General features: G+C 33.9%; 1 protein-coding gene across 1 annotated transcript in view; it reads left to right on the top strand.

Moving 5' to 3' along the window:
* Positions 1-17107, top strand: part of LOC110109136 (ribonuclease 2) — a 20116-nt gene extending 3009 nt beyond the window's left edge. The window contains 7 exon segments of the mRNA XM_020840072.1: positions 5119-5192; positions 5309-5410; positions 5516-5519; positions 6009-6100; positions 9380-9541; positions 16473-16575; positions 16690-17107. Coding sequence (XP_020695731.1) covers positions 5119-5192; positions 5309-5410; positions 5516-5519; positions 6009-6100; positions 9380-9541; positions 16473-16575; positions 16690-16772 — 620 coding nt within the window. The 3' untranslated portion in view covers positions 16773-17107.
* Positions 17108-20630: the final 3523 nt, after the last annotated feature.

Below are 20630 nucleotides of genomic sequence, written 5' to 3'. Positions count from 1 at the left end.
AACCCCGAGGCGCTCACGTAGCGTTAGGGTGGGAAACCGGTTGCGTATGCTCGCGACGATTTAAGGATCCCTCTTCAAAACTTGCAACGAGCCGGCAAACCCCCGAGGCGCTCAAGTAGCGTTTAGGGTGGGAAACCGTGCGACGCTTGCGGCGAAGGGGATAAAAAAATGCGTCTTTATTTTATTTTTTCTTTATTTTTACATAAGTACCCCGAACGCCCACGTGGTGCAGAGGGGGGAAATCTGTGTTTTTTTCTCTAACGCCTGTTTTCTCTTATAATAAACAAACTAAAAACTTAATGCTCACGTAGCAGGCGGGGATAAAAATTTTCATTCGTGACCGCGGTGTCATTTTCCACACTACCTGAAGCGCTCACGTAGCGTCGATGGGAATGGTTGCTCTTGGTTTTTCCCTAAACGGGGGAGACGCGGGAGGCTGCCGAATTTTGGATTGAATATCCAAGGACTTGAACAAAAAATGATGAACTTGGACTTCTTCGAATGTGGAGAACTTGGGATTGCAACAAATACTTAATTGAACTTGAACCCAAATGAATTCAATTCTAATTGAAACAAATATGAACATGAACCTGGATTCTCATTAGAACTTGACTGAACTCATTTTGAGCTCGGACACGAACTCAAAGGACAACAGGAGACATGCATTTGAACTTAAACTCAAGTAGAAGACTTGTAAGCTTGAGCTCAATCTTGAACTCAAATGACTAAGCAAGGAACTCAAACAAGAATTTGTGCAAGACTTGAGTTGAACTCAAGTTGACCTAAACTTGGACTTTCATTCAAGCTTAAAATACTACAAAGACTGATTGAATTCAAACCTAAATGAAATAAATATTTTGGACTTGAGTTTGCAAAGGGCTACAGGAGATATACGACTTGAGCTTGCTATTTGAACTCAAGCAACGATCCGAATGAGACTTAAATTTGAACTTGAATGCCACAAAGACAGCAAGGAGCTACTTGAACTCAAATAAATTGAACAATGAAGCTGAATTGAACTCACACCTGAATTTGCAAATGAACTACAACGAAGACTTAGACTCTATAAGATAGCATGGGACTATTTGAACACCGATGAATGGACACAATGCTTGTAATAAGCAAAGTTTCAAGAGGAATTTGCAAGCAATCATCAACAAGAAACTTTTGGAGAACATTCAAATCAACAATCAAAATATAGAGATTCAATAAACAAATGTTGATCATTCAAGCGGATACCAGTGAGCACACAAAGATGTATAGTGGACAAGGAAGGTCCCTATTATATCTCATTCACAAGTAATAAGGAAGAGGAAGATACATATGCACACATCAATGAACATTTCAATCATGTTCACAATCAAACAAATATAATCACAAAGAATGTAGTACCTTACCAACCAATGTGCATGAAGAGGTTGGTGGAAAATTTGAACTCCTATGAATTATCTTAGGAGACCTGTTACACGTACAAAGAGCCATCTACGAGTAAGTACAGAAGAGAATTGTAGCAGATAGGAGCTCCTGCAAGCTGATGAAGAGACCCGCTACATGTTCAAGATGTCATCCACGAGCCAAACACCAAATGATCATAGCGAATACAAGTATCTGCATGTTATTATTGGAGCCCCATCGAATACACAACATGTCATATGCAAGTAAAACACTGGATGATATACATCATATGCAAATATCCACTGGCCACTATAGAAGACTCGTAGTACACCCAGCCTATGGTCCACGAGCAAGATATAAAGTGAATATATCAAGTGCAAGTGCTTATGAGTTGCAGTAGGAAACTCATATTGCATACAACAAGCTATCTACGAGCGTCTACCAATACAAGGCAGGAGATTGTTAGTGCACTAGGGTCCGCCTACAAAAATTAACAAATAGTGCACGACAGTCTACCTGTACGAAGCAGCGAATAATTCTATTCAGAAGCTGCTACGCCACCGGATCTGCAATCACCGTACAAGCAGAACAGAAGGCGTCTATTCCAAAATACCCTGCATCTGCACTATAATTGTATACACATAGGTACACTAAAAGGGGTAAAATACAATTCTAAACCCGCAAGGGCCCCGGCGAGCGTGTTATTGGTACACACGTGACGTCTAGGGATGCTGCCGCGGGTGACAAGTGAATTCTTGTTCGAACCCATCCTTCTTACGATCAATAGGAGTCGACAAGATTCGAACTTTCAAACAAATACACGGTTGAGATGACCAGTATATTTGTTTTAATACATTCATATCAGGCCTTTAAGGCCTATAACAAAAAGAATTCACTTACGAGGACAAAAAGCCTACGAAACCCGATCCTCTGTCGACAGCCCGACAGAGTAGACAAGGTTCAGTCCATAAAGAAAAATGACCCCAAACACCCCGATGATGGCCGTGTTGAATGCAGATCTCAACCGGAGGGGTTTCTCAAATATTTTCAAATATCTTCAAAATATCCAAAGTCCACTCCAAATACTTTTAAATTCCACCCAAATACCCAAAAGCTTCTCAAAAATCCAGAAAAATCTCAAAACTCCAAAATCCCAAAAATATTTAAATTGAATAAATCCATCAACGCAGTTAAAGCAAAATCCATTCGCCTCCGCAACAGTTTGTCGAGGCGGATAAATTCGAATAAACTCTAGCTCACAAAGAGCCAAATGCCTAGTCGAAAATATCACTAGGATCCATTCTCAAACAATCTCTTGCCAGTAAGGGCGTGGTACGGTCCTCTAACCGCAGTTTCGCACCAAATGGCACTGCAGGTAAACGGTTATGACCCGGGGCCCTCTGAACCGAGTGTTTTGCCGCCAAATGGCACCACAGATAGCGGTTATGGCCAGAGCCAATACGCTCCTTAATGGCGTTAAATCCTTGAGATATGAATCAATAGGATATGATCGATAGGGCACAAAGCCCTCTGTCAGCTAAGGTGGATTCAAATTTGTCCCCTTAGACAAACATTCAACCCCGGTCTACAGGTCCTCCTTGGACGAAGCAACCCATGGCTGCCGACAAGGATCCTTCTGTCAGGTTGGGTCGACTACCTTCCTCTGACTAAGTAGACAGGGACCACGATGGCCCGGGATGACGGAACCATGGGATCTTGATCGGGCCCATCATTCATTCCCCCACCATCCGCTTTAAGTGCTAGGTGGTGAAATTTCATATTTTAAATATCAACCTTTTCAATCCTTTCCGAATTCCCAAATTCAAAACCCAATTTCCAAATCCAATTTCTGCCAATATCTAAATCCATTGCTGCTACTATATGCCAGATAACACGTATATTCTATACGTATCTGATTGACGACTAGCCTTAATCGAAAGTTCCTCTCGTGATCGAGAGGGGTATATTAACTATAGGGGCTTGCGCCTATAGGAAACCAGAACTCAGATCATAAAGTCCTCACAAAAGAGGGCGAAATCTCTGGGTAGTGTCTTATCTACAAACCCATCTGCCCTTCCAAAATTTACCTCGGAACTTAGTTCGTTAAAACTCCCTCGCCGAATAAGAAAAACGAGCGGAGGCCGGGGACGAATTTTCGGAGCCCACAGGCGATCAAAGTCATTATAAGAAATACACGTTTTAGATATCTTGGATCTATGTTTAGAGTGATGGTGAATGATGGGGATATTATCAGCAGAATTCAAGTTGGATGGTTGAAGTGGAGGAATGCATCGGGCTTATTGTGCAATAGAAAAGTCCCCCTCAAACTTAAGGAAAAATTCTATAAGATGGTGGTGAGATCTGCAATGCTTTTATGGTGCGAATGTTGGCCATTAAAAGAGAAGCATAATACTAAGTTAAGTGTTGCAGAGATGAGGATGCTTAGGTGGATGAGTGGCTTGACCCTTGGAGATAGGATACGAAATGAGCATATACGTGAAAAGGTTGGAGTAGCTCCAACGGAAGATAAGATTAGAGAGAGTCGCCTTAGATGGTTTGGTCACATTAAACGGATGCCTTCCGATGACCCGATTAGGAAAGTTGAGGTATTATATTTGATTTTATGTTAAGAAAGGTAGAGGTAGACCTAAAAAGACTTGGTTAGAAAATATTAGAAATGATCTTTCTTTATTAGATTTAAATGAGACTTTGACTTTTAACCAGACACAATGGCGAAAAAGGTTTTATGTAGCCGACCCCACGTAGTTGGACAAAGGCTTAATGTTGTTGTTGTTGTTGTAGTATAATTACTTTTAATTATTTGTGATGAAAGAAAATATTTGATTTGAAGAAAATATGACTATATTTGATTAATACCCCAATTACTAGGTGGGATTTTTTGTACCTTGTTTCTAATCATGCAAAACCTTATAATATATAGATGGATATTATATCATGAAGGAATATAAAGATACAATTGAAACAAGGAACATGATTGGATGAATCTCTCTTTCTTTCTCTCTTCTCTCTCTTCTATTGTAAGAGGATTACCGGACCCCTCTCTTTTTCTAACCCCTTTCTCTCTTATTTTATCTCTATAACCTCACAGCTAGAAAGAACCTCAAAAACTTATTATGCTGTGTTCGATCCTCACCAGTTTTTTGGAATCGCTCCAAAGCTTTTCTTGGCAGTTGGCACTATTCATGGAGTTTATGCAGATGACAGTCAATACTGCTGTCAAGTAAAAGCTACCATCTCATTACTTGAAGAACCTTAACGTATCCCCTAAGAGTGCCTCTAACTTGAGAATATATTGAACAAAAAAAAATTTGAGAAAAACTTAATATTACTATGGGTCTTCATCATTACTAGGTTTTTTTTTTTTCAATATTAGTTAATGCTAAATTGTTTTGAATTGGCATTCCTTGAGTATTTATGTGGGTCTCACCCATATGCGGTCTGGTCTAACAAAAATAATTTACTTGATAAAATGTAATGATGATGGCATATGATTTGTGGAAAGTGCATTATTGTTACCCGACATTTTTGCAGATGATTGTTCTTTTTGGTTTATTTCTAAGCCATAAAGAATGATGTTTAGAAAGAAAATTCTTCAAATAGGATAGTAAAATATTAAAAACATGTTATGTACTTTTTCAAATTCGAACTGCTAATTTTTCTTGATTCAATAAACTGATATTTTATTTAAACCTCATTTAACAGATGGGCTTTGGCCAGATTATAATGACGGGCACTACCCATCATGCTGTAGAAACTCTGATTTTAGTATTAAGAAGGTGATGCTCTGTTTGTTTGTTTTCATCCAAAGTTCATATTTCTTAGCTTGAAGTGTCATGTAACTGTGCCTAACTACTTTATATGCCCATTGCTATGTTTTTTATTTGTCTGTCAGATCTCATCTCTTATGCCAGAGCTTCAGAAACATTGGCCATCCTTAAGTTGCGGTTCTCCATCTCTTTGCCATGGTGGCAAAGGGTTGTTTTGGGCCCATGAGGTATTTATGACTTGTAAGTTCGTAATTTTTTCTATTACCTATCTTGAGCCTGACAAACTTTGTATTTTTTGGTGGCCACCTGGTGTTTGTATGCTGGATGAGCAGTGGGGTAAACTTTCTTAACTTTTTTTAAATGTTTATGGTATTTTTAAGTGACAGCATACGCCAAATATTCCTCTATCTGAATAGAAACTGGCTTAAAAGTCAATTTCCAGATGAAAATAACCATTGGAGATTTCCACTGAGAAAAAAACTGTGGAAGTGTAAGTTTAAAATCCAATAGGATTGCTTTTGCAAAAGTTATTTTAACAGATTGGCAGTCGCAAGCATAAGTGGCAGTCCATGAATTGATGTTTGTTAGGTGGAATTGTTTTTAGCCTTGCATTGTGCCTTTATGGTACGTTAGTAAGCATACTCAAGAATAGGCGAGTGTTTTATAGAAGAAAAATAGGGAGCATAAGGTAATGCACAGAAGACTAACCATGGCCTGTTTACCAAGCGTTGTGTCCGCTTGACAGAATTACAAGCAATGTTCAAACATGCTTTCACATTGAATGTTTTTTTACAATATTTATTCTTCTATTTCTTTCTTTTGCAGAAAAGCACGGGACATGCTCATATCCTGTTATATTAGATGAATACAGCTACTTCTCCGTGGCCCTTGATCTTTATTTCAAGTATAACATTACGGTTAGTAATGTTTGAATTAATTGTATATTAATGACGCATTATGATTATATGACCAAATGAATGTGCTTGGAATTTAGCTTGGTTGGGTTTTATTAGTGTTTTATTATAGAATTTTCGTGTTAATGTAAGAGATAAATGCTGCAGAATCAAACCCTTTATCGCCTTTGCTTCCCATTGACTTCTAGAGATAGTAGAGAGAGATGAAGTGTTGTAGAAATATAAAAAGAAAGAGGTTGACATGCAAAGAGGGAGAGAGAGAGAGATGTTAGGAAGCAACCATGCTTTTAATAATCAGTAATCAAGTTTTTCGAATAATTTGCTCAGCCCTTGTTTGTTTAGAAAATTTGGAGAGCTCTAATGGCAGCAACTACTGATCCAAACAGCACAAAACAATCATGTCGTTAGTGTTACATAACCATGATACAGTAGACAAAAGAAAATAATGTCCCAACACATAACATCAAGCAAATAAACATGCAGAAATAAAATAATTATAGTTCTGATGACAATTGCGATAATAATGATGAACATGCATCATTCGAACTTATTCTATGATGCTTCAAGTCCTAATAATTGTTAAAATTTGTGTGACTCCATATGATTGAACTCGCGGCCAACGTAAAAATAATTATTTTTTTAAAATTATGCTTATTTTAATGTTACAGTTTTATGCAATGAAAAATACTTTCAATTCAAGGTAAATAAATCCAAGAAAGATGTTGGTTATCTGTTGAATGCCCGTGAAACTCATGGAGCTTATGGGCTTAGAGGTTGACATAATAAAATATGTTTGAGATCAGAGGAGCAATGAATCTAAATAATCTGCATCTTGAATGTCAGATTGAAAGACCATCGACAAGCTCAATAATATCTTATTGGACATATAATCAAGAAGAAGCTCATCAGATCTAACTCTAATTTGAATCCAAAGATGATTATTTTAGATATAAAGAGGGACTATGATATTAATTATCATAAGAGAAGGCTTAGCAGCGTTGTAAGCAAGCTATCACTGATATAAAAGTCCCCCAAAGTATCCTTCTGAAATTACCATCATATCTAGTTATGCTAAATAGGAAGAATTCATGGACAATTGTTCATTTTCAATTTTACATTTCATGACACTTATCACATAAAACGGCGGCCTTCCGATAACCCGGTTAGGAAAATAGATTTATTAGATTTGGCTTACCTTAAGAAAGGTTGAGGTAGACCTAAAAAGACGTGGTTAGAAAATATTAGAAATGACATTTCTTTTTTAGATTTAAATGAGAATTTGACTCTTAACATGACACAATGTAGAAAAAGGATTCATGTAGCCGACTCCACTTAGTGGGATAAAGGCTTGATATTTTTGCTGTTGTATGATGCTTAAAGTATGTGGGAAAAAGGCTTGTTGTTGTATGATGCTTCAAGTATGTTTAATTTTTTTTAGGTGTTTGTATTCAATGCTTCAAAGGTGCATGCCCTCCATATTAACTGTGAATGGAACATTTTTTAATACATGTGGATTCATTTTGCTTATGCCACAAGATGCTAACACTCTAATTTACACGATGGCATTTGCAGTTATTGATTCTTAAGATGAGGATTTGTTTATGTATTTCAAGACTAGACTAAGGGAGTCAATAGGCACAATAAAAAAACTTAAGCGTGTGTCCTTGATAGATATAACAATATTGCTAGTGCATTATCCACAATATTTTTAGGGGCACACCACAGAGCTTACACATATCATTTTGCAATGAATATCCAGAAAAAAATTCAAAATCAATAGTTTTCATGAGGAAAATCACTTGCTTTATAAAGCTTACATAAGAGTTGAGTTTTATAGATACTTTGACAAAATATGAGTACAAAACCTAACTATAGTTGGGGACTAGAAGATGAAATTGGCTTTGAGAGATGGGCTCATGTTTTCTTCATTGTGCATGGATACAACTTGATGATTACCGTTTCAAATAGCTTCAACAATGTTATCAATAGTACATGCTCTTATCTTGTAACTATTTTGTTGAAGTTTTTGATGTGCCATTGTTGCAAATTCTAAAACTATTTGCGAAGAAAATCAAAAATTTTTTAGAGGAACCCTTGAATAAAGCTAAAAAATTGATCATCTATCCCATTTGTCAATTTGAAGTACATGTCTTAAATGATTATCTTATTTATGATGTTGATTTTTGAGAGAAGACATATTTGTACAGAAAATTCAATGTGATGGGTATCTTATGCAAACATGCCCTGACTGCAACTTAGAATTAGGGTTTCAATTAATACAACATATACACAAGTTTATATGCTAGAAGCATGGTTGGGTGCATATGAAAAATATATACCTCATGTAAAATCTAGTTAACCATAGGAAACCCCTAAACTCTTTCAGGGTCCTAGGTAGCGGTCATTTCAACATAGCCTCAATCTTGGCCTGATTAGCTACCCTCAATACCATGTGCCCTAAGTACTCCATACTGGATTGTGCAAATCAACACTTCTTCTGGTTGGCCTGTAGCTAATGCTCCTATAACACCTCCAGCACCACCTTCAAGTGCTCCAAATGCTCCTCGTTCGACCAGCTGTAGTCCTACCTTCAAGTGCTCCAAATGCTCCTCGTTCGACCAGCTATACTCCAGGATGTCATCAAATAAAACCAATATAAATCTTCCGAGGTATGGTCGGAACATCCTGTTCATGAGGGACTGGAATGTAGCAGGGATGTTGATGAGGCCAATAAACGGCATCACCAAGAACTCGTAGTGTCCCTCATGTGTCCTGAATGCAATCTTCGGGACATCCTCCTCTCTCATCCTGATCTGATGATATCTAGACTTCAAATTCATCTTCGTGAATACCACTGCTTCATATAGCTCATCCAACAACTTAACTATCATCGGAAGAGCTTGTAGAAATAAAAAGAAACCCTTTGTTGAATTTTAAATGTTTATCCTGTTTATGGAATCTTGATCTGATGATATCTAGACTTCAGATTCATCTTCGTGAATACCACTGCTTCATATAGCTCATCCAACAACTTAACTATCATCAGAAGTGCTTGTAGAAATAAAAAGAAACCCTTTGTTAAATTTTAAATGTTTATCCTGTTTATGGAATCTAAATGCTAAAACTGATTAAATTATTTAGCATTATTTTCTTACTTATTTACTAAATGAGAGCTGAGCTTAGTTAGTTTCTCATTCAACAAGCATTCTGTTCCGGGAAAAATAAATTTGCATGAATATTCATTTTGATTATCTTGTCATTTCGTTTTTCTTTTGCTTGCAGAAAATTCTGAGCAATGAAGGTATTTTGGCTAGCAATGCTGAAACATATTCTGTTGAAGACATCATTTCTGCAATCAAGAAAGCTGTTGGGGCACTGCCTCTGTTGGAATGCAGACGAGGTTCCTTGGAGGAACTTCAACTTTGCTTTGACAAAAAATTTAAGGTTATAATTCAACCTTAAACTTTGGAATATCATATTCAGTGGTGCATAATATTTTGATAAGCATTTAATTAATTGATAAGCATTTAATTAAAGATTATATGAATACGATTGACTTTAGTGATATTTTTTTCTTATGATATTCTTCTTGTTGATAAGATTAGATAGAGAGTTGAAGGTAAACATGATTTATGGAGGTCAAACTTAGAGTATAAAGGTTTTCATTTGAGTAGATCTAAAATCGAATACATGGAGTGTAATTTTAGTAGTGCTAGATCAAGTGGGGGATTGTTGCATTGGGTGATCAAGTCATTAATAAGAGTACTCACTTTAGATATCTCGGGTCTATTGTTCAAAGTGATGGTGGAAAAGATGAGGATATTGTTTGTAGAATTCAAGTTGGATGGTTGAAGTGGAGGAATGCATCAAACCTATTGTGTGATAGAAAAGTACGCCTCAAACTTAAGTGAAAATTCTATAAGATGTTGGTGAGACCTACAATGCTTTATGGGGCAGATTTTTTTTTTTTTTTGAAAAAAGCCGAAGCTAAATTAACTATTAAAAACAAAGAGCAACTACAATTTAGATTCCTCCTTCAAAATGCTAAAAAAAGGAGGAGGAACCTTATTCACAGAGCAATCATCCCAAGTAAAGTTACTTACTAAAGCATAGTTAGCACATAAGTTTGCTAACTTATTGCACTCTCTACTAATGCAATTAAAAATAACAAAATTAAATTTTGCAAGAAATTCTATACCATCATCCTTGAATTATGGGGTAGAATGTTGGCCAGTAAAAGAAAAGCATAAAATTATGTCTTGCAGAGATGAGGATGCTCAGGTGGATGAGCAGCTTTACTCTTAGAGACTTAATGCGAAATGAGTATATATGTGAAAAGGTAAGAGTAGCTCCAATGACATATAAGATTAAAGTGAGTCGCCTTAGATGGCTTGATTACATAAAACATCAACCTTCAGATGACCCGATTAGGAGAGTAAATGTATTAGGTTTGACCTATGTTAAGAAATATAGAGGTAGTCCTAGAAAAAGTTTGATTAGAAAATATTAGAAATGACTTTTTTATTAGTTTTAAATGAGAATTTGACTCTTATTAGAACACAAGGGAGAAAAAAGATTCTACAATTGTCCCCATGTAGTGGGATAAAGACTTGTTGTTGTATCACATTTTTGCCACCAGTTTGTGAAATTTTACATAAAAAAGCAGTTACAAAATACTAATACCAGTAAGGCATGGAAACAAAATGCATTGGATCACAATAACATGGAAACTAAGGAAATTATATCCATCTAGATCTTAAGATTTTATTTGTGCATGAGGAAGCTAATGTTATGTGAGAAAATTTAGCTAGTGATATTAAAAATGTTGTAAAAGATATGCTTTAAGTATCAAAGGGAAAAGATCCTAATAGTAAAAATAGTTGTGTTGGAATCAAAATGTGCAAGAAAATATAAAAAAATAAGAAGAGTTGTTATAAAAATTGATTTAGATGTTAAACTTTTGATAATTGAGAAAGATATAAAGAGACCCGTAAGGAGTCTTAAAAAGCAATATGCGATGCAAAGATTTTAGCGTTTAATTATTTATATAATAGATTAGATACTAAGGATGATAAAAGATATATGTATAAGTTAGGAAAACAAAGAGAAAAAAATAGTAAGGATTTAGTTCAAATGAAGTGTATTAAGGATGAAGATCAAAAAGTGCACTTATTAGAAGAGGATATTCAACAAATGTGGATGAGATATTTTTATAAACTCTTCAATGAAGATTATGAGAATGTGATTGACTATAGTGACGTTAGCATCCTAAATGAAAATAAAGAATTTTTTTTTATTTTTATCGGCATATTAGTAAACCCAAAGTTAGAGAGGCTATAAAGAAAATGAAGTGTGGAAAAGTTGTTGGGCCTGATGATATTCCAATAGAGGTGTAGAAATGCTTAGGAGATCAAGGAATTCGTTGGGTTACTAAATTTGTTAATATTATTTTGAAAACTAAAAAGATACCAGATGAGCGGAGATGAGTGTGTTGATTCCTATTTTTAAGAATAAAGGTGATTCATAAAATTGTGTGAATTAATACTTTAAAACTATGGGAGAGAGTTATAGAGCATAAGTTGCAATGTGATATCACAATGTTTCTCAAAATCTATTTGGATTCATGTTGGGTGGGTCTACTATGGAAACTATACATTTATTGAGAGGTTTGATGGAGAAGTATAGAGAGAATAAGGAGGATTTACATATGATTTTTATTGATCTAGAGAAAGCATATGATAAAGTTTCAAGAAAAGTGCTATGGAGAGTTCTAGAAAAGGAATGGGTTAATAATGCTTATATTCAAGTCATTAAGGATATGTATGTAGGAGTTGTTACTTGTGTTTAGACACAAGGTGGATTGATCGAGTATTTTCCTATTTCAATTGGATTACATCAAGGATCAGCCTTAAGCTCATATCTTTTTTTCTTTAGTCATGGATTTTCTCACTTGACATTTGCAAGAGTTGTAGCCTGGTGTATGCTTTTTGCTAATGATATTCTTCTTATTGATCAGACTAGAGAGGTAGTTGAAGGTAAACTTGAATTATGAAGGTCCACCTTAGAGTCTAAAGGCTTTCGTTTGAGCAGATCTAAAACTAAATATATTGAGTGTAATTTTAGTAATAATAGTTCTTGTGGGAGGATTGAGACTTTGGATGATCAAGTCATTAATACGAGTACATGTTTTATATATCTTGGGTCTATTGTTCAGAGTGATGGTGAAATAGATGGCAAGATTATTAGTAGAATTCATGTTGGATGGTTGAAATGGAGGAATGCATTGGGTTTGTTGTGTGATAGAAAAGTCTCCCTCAAGCTTAAGTGAAAATTCTATAAGATGGTGGTTAGACGTGCAATGCTTATGGTGCAGAATGTTGGCCATTAAACGAGAAGCATAATATTAAGATAAGTGTTGCAGAGATGAGGATGCTCAAGTGGATGAGTGGCTTTACTCTTAGAGACATGATACAAAATGAACATATATGTGAAAAAGTTGGCGTAGCTCCAGTGGAAGATAAGATAGAGAGAGTCGCCTTAGATGGTTTGGTCACATAAAACAGCGGCCTTCTGACGACGGTTAGGAAAATAGATGTATTAGATTTGACTTATGTTAAGAGAGGTAGAGGTAGACCTATGAAGATTTGGTTAGAAAATATTAGAAACGACTTTTCTTTATTAGATTTAAATGAGAATTTAATTTTTAATAGGACACAATGGAGAAAAAAGATTCATGTAGCTGACCTCACATAGTGGGATAAAGGCTTTATGTTGTTGTTGTAGATGGCGAGGAGCAAGCCTTTCAATCATATCTAATTATCTCCTCCTAGATTAGAATGAGGAAGACATTAGGTGGATTATTGTCATTGTTTAGAATTTTGTAAATTTGTGGTAATACTTTCCTTATTTTTACTTCTAGAAAACAAATTCTGAAACCTTTTATCCACTCGGTTTTTGAAACTTCGGAATTATCTAATAGAATATTGACACTAATTTGAGCATGAATCACCATCAACTTCTTTTAGAATATGACCATGAGTAACAGGGGGTGCAGTAGCTGGCAAGCTGAAAAGAATAATGATATTTTAAATAGGAGTATCACTCTCAATAGGGCGGAAACTAGGTTTTGTAGACTTGGCTCTTGAAGTTGCAACTGTTGGTACATCATCCTTATCCTCTAATAGAGATGGCAAGATGAATGCTGACAACCATCAAACTGCGAGCAGCTTTGGAAGGCTTGGACTCAAAAGTAGAAGCAATAATAAATTCCATTGCTTAATTGCAATCTAGGGGAGCAGGGTAGGGGAAACAATGTCCAATAAGTTGGTAGATTCAATTTGATCATTTGTATTTAGTACACATAAATCTTATGAGTCTATATCATGATCATTATCATTAGCACTTTTATTGGAGCCCCTAGCGAAATATTTCCTTAATTCAGGATGAGTGTTTTAGCTACCAAAACATTCATGTTCCAGGAAGATTTTATTAATTATTGATAAACCTTTTGACTCCACGTCAAGTTAGTTTTACAAGCCCTTGAATTGTACTTTTTCTCGGTAACCACATAATGAAGTGCCATTTCAAACTTCTCGTCCAAAGAAGTAGAAACGTCAATTTCAATATTAACTCTGACGGTAGTCTATCTAGAGAGTCTAACGGTAGCACATCCACTTATATTTCTTCATCAGCTCAGAACCAAGAACAGTATTGAGTCGATTGGTTAATGAAGTGAATACATTGATGAGGGAAAATTGTCCATACTGGGTAATAGGGGATCCTCATAAGTATAAAAATATGGGAGAACACTTCTGTGTATGGATAGAAAGATCATTAACATAGTATGGTCTATGATAAAAGGTCTAGAATAAATCATTTCTAATAATTAATAAGCACATTATGAAGGTCAAGAAGTCCAACAAAAAATTACCAATTAAATGAAATAATATGTAAACTATGGTGAATTTACCAATAAAAGTGAAAGAAAAATTAATAAGCACATTATGAAGGTCAAGAAGTCCAACAAAACCAATTAAATGAAAATAATATGTAAACTATGGTGAATTTACCAATAAAAGTGAAAAAAAATGGTCATGCCTAGGAGCGTGCATCATTTGGTTTAAAAAAAAAACAAATCAAACTAATCTTTTTTGGTTTGTTTGATTGAATTATCAAATACATATCTAAAAAGACTAGGACATTTTTTTTTTATTAAATTTAAATGAAAATTTGACTCTTAATAGAATAACAAGGAAAGTGGAATGTAGCTGATCCCATGCAATAGTGGGATAAATGCTTGTTGTTGGTAATGGTTCAATGATTGAATTATTAGTTTGATTTATAATTTTGACTTTACTATATTTTTTATTATTGGTTCGATTTTTGCTTTTGGAAAATTAATGAAACCAAAATTGAATTATATTAATTTTTTCAAAGATTAAATGAATTAAGCTCATGAATCATAAATAAATAATTGATAGAAAGATCAATGTGGATTATTTATTCCTAATGTCAAAATTATAAATTTAAATAAAGTTTACATAGTACTCTTCTTAGAAAGATCAATGGGAAGAAACGAAGCACGAGGCTGATCCTTTACGCTAATGTCAGAAAGGTTGGAAAAATTGGATCGAACTGGCAGTTGAATAGGTCGAACCGAGAACCGGTTTAATGGCCGGTCCGGTAAAATTCCAAAACTCTTTTCACAACAAATAGGGTTGAACCACATTGAACTGCTAGTTCGATTAGTTAACTGACAAACTAGTACTTGTTATCTACAAATCTACCAATTTCTTTATTGAATCATTTATATAATCAAATAAATTAATTTATTGAATAAAATATAAAATATTTAACTTTAATTTAAACTTAATATATTTTAATTTTAAAAGAAGCATTCATTTTTAATAATAATTATTTGTCAAATAAGCACCAATCAAGCTTTATCACACGAACCCACCATCTTATGTGGCTTATCTAATCATGTGAACAAAAAAGGTTATATAAACAGTGCTAACACATAGCGCCCAAGTGATATGAGACTAACCAAGATAAAGCTTTCAAGTTCAAAACACAGACACTAAAAATTTTAACACATTTTTCAATTCATTTATTTAGAATGTGAATAATATTTATTTTTTAATTTAGTTATATTTAATTTTTTATCTATTTAACTCTTTATTTATTTAATTATATGATAAAAAAATTAATTTTTATATATTTTTAATTAGAAATGATCTAACATGAATTTATAGATTTAATTTTATAATATATATTTTGTATATAATTTATAGATCTAAATATATATCATAAATTAGTAATTTTTATACTAAATTTATAACTTATATGTGAATTAAATTTAAAATTGAATATGTTTAAATTTAAAATTTGTAAAATATTTATTTGTTCATGAATTTTATTTATTTTTTAGTCATAAATTTATATTATTGCATAATTATTATATCATGACTATATCATTTAGATGTTATTTAAATAATTTTAATATTTATTACATCATCAGATCCTGCCTTGATTTAACAATTGAACCTTGAACTTCTTTTTGTTCTATTTCCGATCTGATTTTCATAATCTTGAATGCCAGAAAGCATCAAACTCGGAAATAAAGAAAAGGAGAAGCATCAGGTAATGATGAAGAATATGATTTCCACATAGAGGGGAGCTAGATGTAGACAATAAGACATCTAAGATGCCGGGTATGTCAGGAGAGCTAGGTCATCGAAGGGCAACCTTTGCTATGTTGCAATGATCCTAGGTTGAACTTAAAGTGTACCATTAGGGTGACAGATTTTGGGCTCGATGAGACTAAGAAATGCAAGAGGAAGGCACACTGGAATGCAATAGCTCGTCGAAGTACACACAATAAGCTATGGTGTGCATGCATTCAACTAAACCCGTAGGAGGACAGTATTCACTATATACTAAGTGTACAGCCGTGTAGTCCAATACTCTTCTCATATGTTCTAATAATTTCTCATTAAAAAAAAGGACAGGTGAACTTTTGTACCAAGAATCTTCATCAACTTCTTCCTCATAAAATCCTATATTCTTACATTCTTTTTATGCCAACCAATTCAAGTAATTCCATGCGCTAATCTCTGACTAAATCTCTGATTCAAGCGTGTCTATACATCAATAGATACAGAGAAACATTTTAAAAATTTTGATGCCCATCTTTATAGTTGAATTGTGTTTAAGAGATCCTCCACTACTCGCAATAGGCATTTGGTTCTTGCAATTGTGCTAAGTAACACAGCTTTTTTAAGTGTTACAGGCTTCAAGCATGCCATTTTTCTTGTTTGTTTTGTGCTGAATTATCTCTTATCCATGTATTTTAACTGTTTCAAATTATCTCAAGCCTCGAGACTGCTATATTGGCTCTGGCATCGGAACCAGCAGCACATTTAGCTCAAGCAAATCATGCCCCAGACGCATTAGCTTACCAACTTACACTCCATTGGGTTTGTTCTTTAACTCGCTTGTTGAATAGTTTAATAAGGGCAAGTAGTATGGTTATAAATTCCTCAGTTCAGCCATTAATTAACTTTGTTCATCTTACTCTTGATAAATTTCAGGTAATGGTCTGAATGGAGATGCCAGTTCTGCGATCAACTGGTTGATTGAGAATGAGCCGTTTGTTCCTTTCAATGTGATGTAAGATTTGGATCTTGAACTCCTTTTATCATTATTATTGAATGTGAAAAGGGGGCTCTGTAAAATACAAAATTTTTTATCATAGAACAGCTCCCCTTTCTCAGCTAAACTATCATGGTGTCGACAGTAAAGATTAACAAAGCCACTTCAGCTTGTAACAATGAATGTATAAGACGACTAGATTTAAGCATTTCTTTTGTGGCCAATCCTGCAGTAGTTACATTTTCTAGTTGTAAGCTCTGATAATCACAAGCGACCTTCTGGGAGTAAATTTCAATGAGGGTTGGTTTGTTTGTCTATTTGTAGCTAAAAATTGTATGAAAAATATTTTATTTTTTTCTTGTTTTGATTGGAAAAAAAATTATTATGTTTGAGAATTTTTGGATAATTTGTGGAGCTTGAAATCAATAATTATATTTAATTAAATGACATTTAATATTTTTTTATTATTGTTGAAAATATAATTTATAATTTCTAGCAACAATGAATATTAAATATATTGAATGTTATTTGTTTTAATTGTTTGGTTGCATAAAGAATAAAATGCAACAAAACAATGTTATTTTCATTTTTATACTCACAGCAAGAGGTAATATTAGAGATAGAGGTTGTAAATGAATTGATAAATTTTTTTTTTTGTTTTGTGTAAGAAACGCATATAGCATATTTTATTTTTAAAAAAAGGGAAATATAATCTAAGAGATAGCTAAGCTATCACAATCTTCCTTTAACAAACCGATAAAAAGAGAAGGAAGATCATTATGAAAAAAGTTCCAAAAGAAGCTACTTTTTAAAACATAGGTTGCACAAAAATTTGCAATTCTCTTTAGAAATATAATGAAAAATAATCCGCTTAAAATCATAAAGAAAAGATAAATCTAAAGAGGAAGAATTTACATTATTAATCAAAGATTTATGCAATAGCTTAATGACGTTGATGTTGTGTCCTTCAATGAAAATGCCTTCAGATTCAACCATCCAATCTTGAAGAACATCCTTTAAGGAGAGGATTGTCAAAAGCTCCAATTGAGTAACATCCCAATGATAAAGTTATTTGCCAAAAGCCACAAGAAATTTTCCTTTTTCATCTCTAACAACACCTCCGATTCCAGACAGGTTCGAGCTCAATAAAAAAGCATCAACATTTAAATTGATCTACTTTGGAGGTGGAGGATGCCAAAATTTACAATTTAGTTTTCCAAATTGATTAGCATCCTAGTTCTCCAAAATAGGATTTAAGAATGGCTTGATTGCATTAGAAAGGATCTCAGCTAAAAGAAAAGTACAAGATAATGATGGTTTACCATGCTTCAAGGCATTTCTATCCTTCCAACAATAGAAAACCGAACATCAATAGATCCTAGTCAATACTACATTCTTGGTAGAAATAGTTTTAAATTATTCCACATCTGAAATTGAATGAAATGTCGGGATATGAATTCCCCCAACCTTTCAAAGCATTGAAGACCTCAATAAGCTTCTTATAGGAAATAGAAATATGATTAATATCTTCTTCAAGACAACAACCTCTAGGCCATTGATTTAATACTTGAAATCTTTTATAATTCAGCCAAGAATTAGTAGGAAGAGCATCTTTCTTGAGTCTCCACCAAAAAAAAAAAAAACATTCTGGGATGTAATTTAATTTTTCTCAACCATTTGATGTCATCCACATCAAACATCTTGAATTTTTCTTTGTAATTCATCTTTCTCTTGTCTCAAATCCAGCTGGACTTGCTTGATAACACTTGTTAATTCTTCACCAAATACATATTTACAAATATTATGATCCCAATACTTACTTTTAGAAAGAAGTAAGTCTACCGAACAATCTTCCAATAAGTATGCATTGACAAAGGTTGGCCATTTACAAATTGGTTTGTCTCCAATCCATGTATCATTAAGGATACTGATTTTAGTGTCATTACCAATCTTCCATCTAACAATTGGCTTCAAGTTATTTGCTCCATCCAATAAGATTTTCCACGAATCAGAATTACACTTTTGAGATCAAGTCCAAATGTTGTCACCATATCTAGCTCTAAAAATTCTGTTAACTAAAAAATTTGGCTTTTGAATGAAGTTCCAAGAAAGCTTAGCTCTTATAGGTCCTTCCCAACTCAAGGCTGAGTGAAAACTGAGACCTCCATTTCTGGTAGGAAGGCAAAGTTTTGTCCAGATGATGTAATGCATACCTTGCTTACCATTCTCTTTATGCCAAAAAAATTCCTGCTCAGCTTGTCAAGCTCAATCAGAATACCCTTGGGAACTATAGAAAGAGTAATAAAGTATGTTCGAAGAGTAAGAAGAGATGAGTTGATTAAAGTTACTCTTTCAACAATGGATAAAAATCTACTCTCCCTTGAATTCAACTTATCAAGAGAGTGCTTAATCAGGTTTTGAAAATCTGCCATCATCTTCCTTCTTAGAACAAATTGAAGTCCAAGATAACTTAATTCTCAAACAACTTTGAAAACACTTTGATCAACAATAATTTTCTTCTTCCTTCTCATCATATTTTTGGAGCAAAGAATCATTGATTTGCTACGGTTAACATATTGTCCAGTCCAAGAACAATACTTTCAGGAATACCTTGAATAGGCTTTAACGAATGTGATTTAGATTTAGCAAAAATCAAAACATCATATGCATAAAGTAGATGATAAATTCTTTCTGCATTTGGAGAAATTTTAATTCCAACTTCAATATCAATTTGTTGAAAAGCTTTGGAAAGAAGTTCATAACAAAGAATGAAGAGGAAGGGAGACAAGGGACAACTTTGTCTAAAATCGCATTCAATAAGAATCCAGCCAGTAAGAAACCCATTAATCATCATCATGATTCTTGGAAACATCACACATTGCATAACCCAATTTATGAACTTGGATGGAAAATTCATCAAAGTCATAACTTGTTTCAAGGTTTGCCAATTCATATTATAATAAGCTTGTTCCATATAACCTATTAAAGAGAAAACCCCCTTTTGGAATTGGAGAAACAAAGTTTATGAAAAACTTCTTGTGCCAAAAGACAATGATCTGAAATAGATCTATTAGGAACATAGGTTTCTTGCTCCTCAAAAATAAGATTTGGTAACACAATATTTAGCCTATTTAGATTCATTCTAGCTACAATCTTATAAGTGGTTTGACAAAGACTAATGGGTATACATTTGCAAGGTTTACAAGCATTATCTACTTTGGGTATAAGAATAACAAGAGTGTCCTTCTACATAGATGACATGACTTTAGATTGAAAAAATAAGTTGATAGCATTCCAAACTTCAACTTTGATAATATCCCAATAGAATTTAAAAAAAAGCAGGGGAAATACCATCTAGGCCTGGAGATTTATTCAAACCCATTTGAAAGACAACATTCTTTAACTCATCCACATAAAATTCTGCTTCTAAAGGTTGATGCTGATTTGAATCCAACATATACTCAACTTTGAATTTAGGCCAATCAACAAGAGAATAATGCCTTTGCCTCCACTTCATGTTAAAAAACTGAGAGAAAATATCATAAATATAAGTTGGATCATCAAAAATAAATCCATCCGAGAACTTTGCTTGAACAATTTTGTTAGCATTTCTTCTAGATGAAGCATAAGAATAGAAAAAATAAGAATTTGAATCACCATGCTCCAACCAATTTGCTTTAGCTCTTTGCCTCCACCAAGTAACTAATTTAGCTTGATTTGAATTCAGCTCATTGATCTCGATTCTTAATTCAAGAAGCTCTTCATTAGAAAAACCACATTGAGATTCTTTTAATTGTAAGGAAAAGATAGAATGATTAATAAGAGAGCTCTCTAAATTTGTTTTTACTCCAAAAAAATAGAGATTTAAGTGTTCTACTAA

The sequence above is a fragment of the Dendrobium catenatum genome, unplaced genomic scaffold, assembly GCF_001605985.2.
Source record: "Dendrobium catenatum unplaced genomic scaffold, ASM160598v2 fragScaff_scaffold_716, whole genome shotgun sequence".
In the NCBI taxonomy this organism is placed as follows: domain Eukaryota; kingdom Viridiplantae; phylum Streptophyta; class Magnoliopsida; order Asparagales; family Orchidaceae; genus Dendrobium; species Dendrobium catenatum.
Note: the sequence above shows the minus strand (reverse complement) of the source record. Positions and strands in the feature narration are given on the sequence as shown.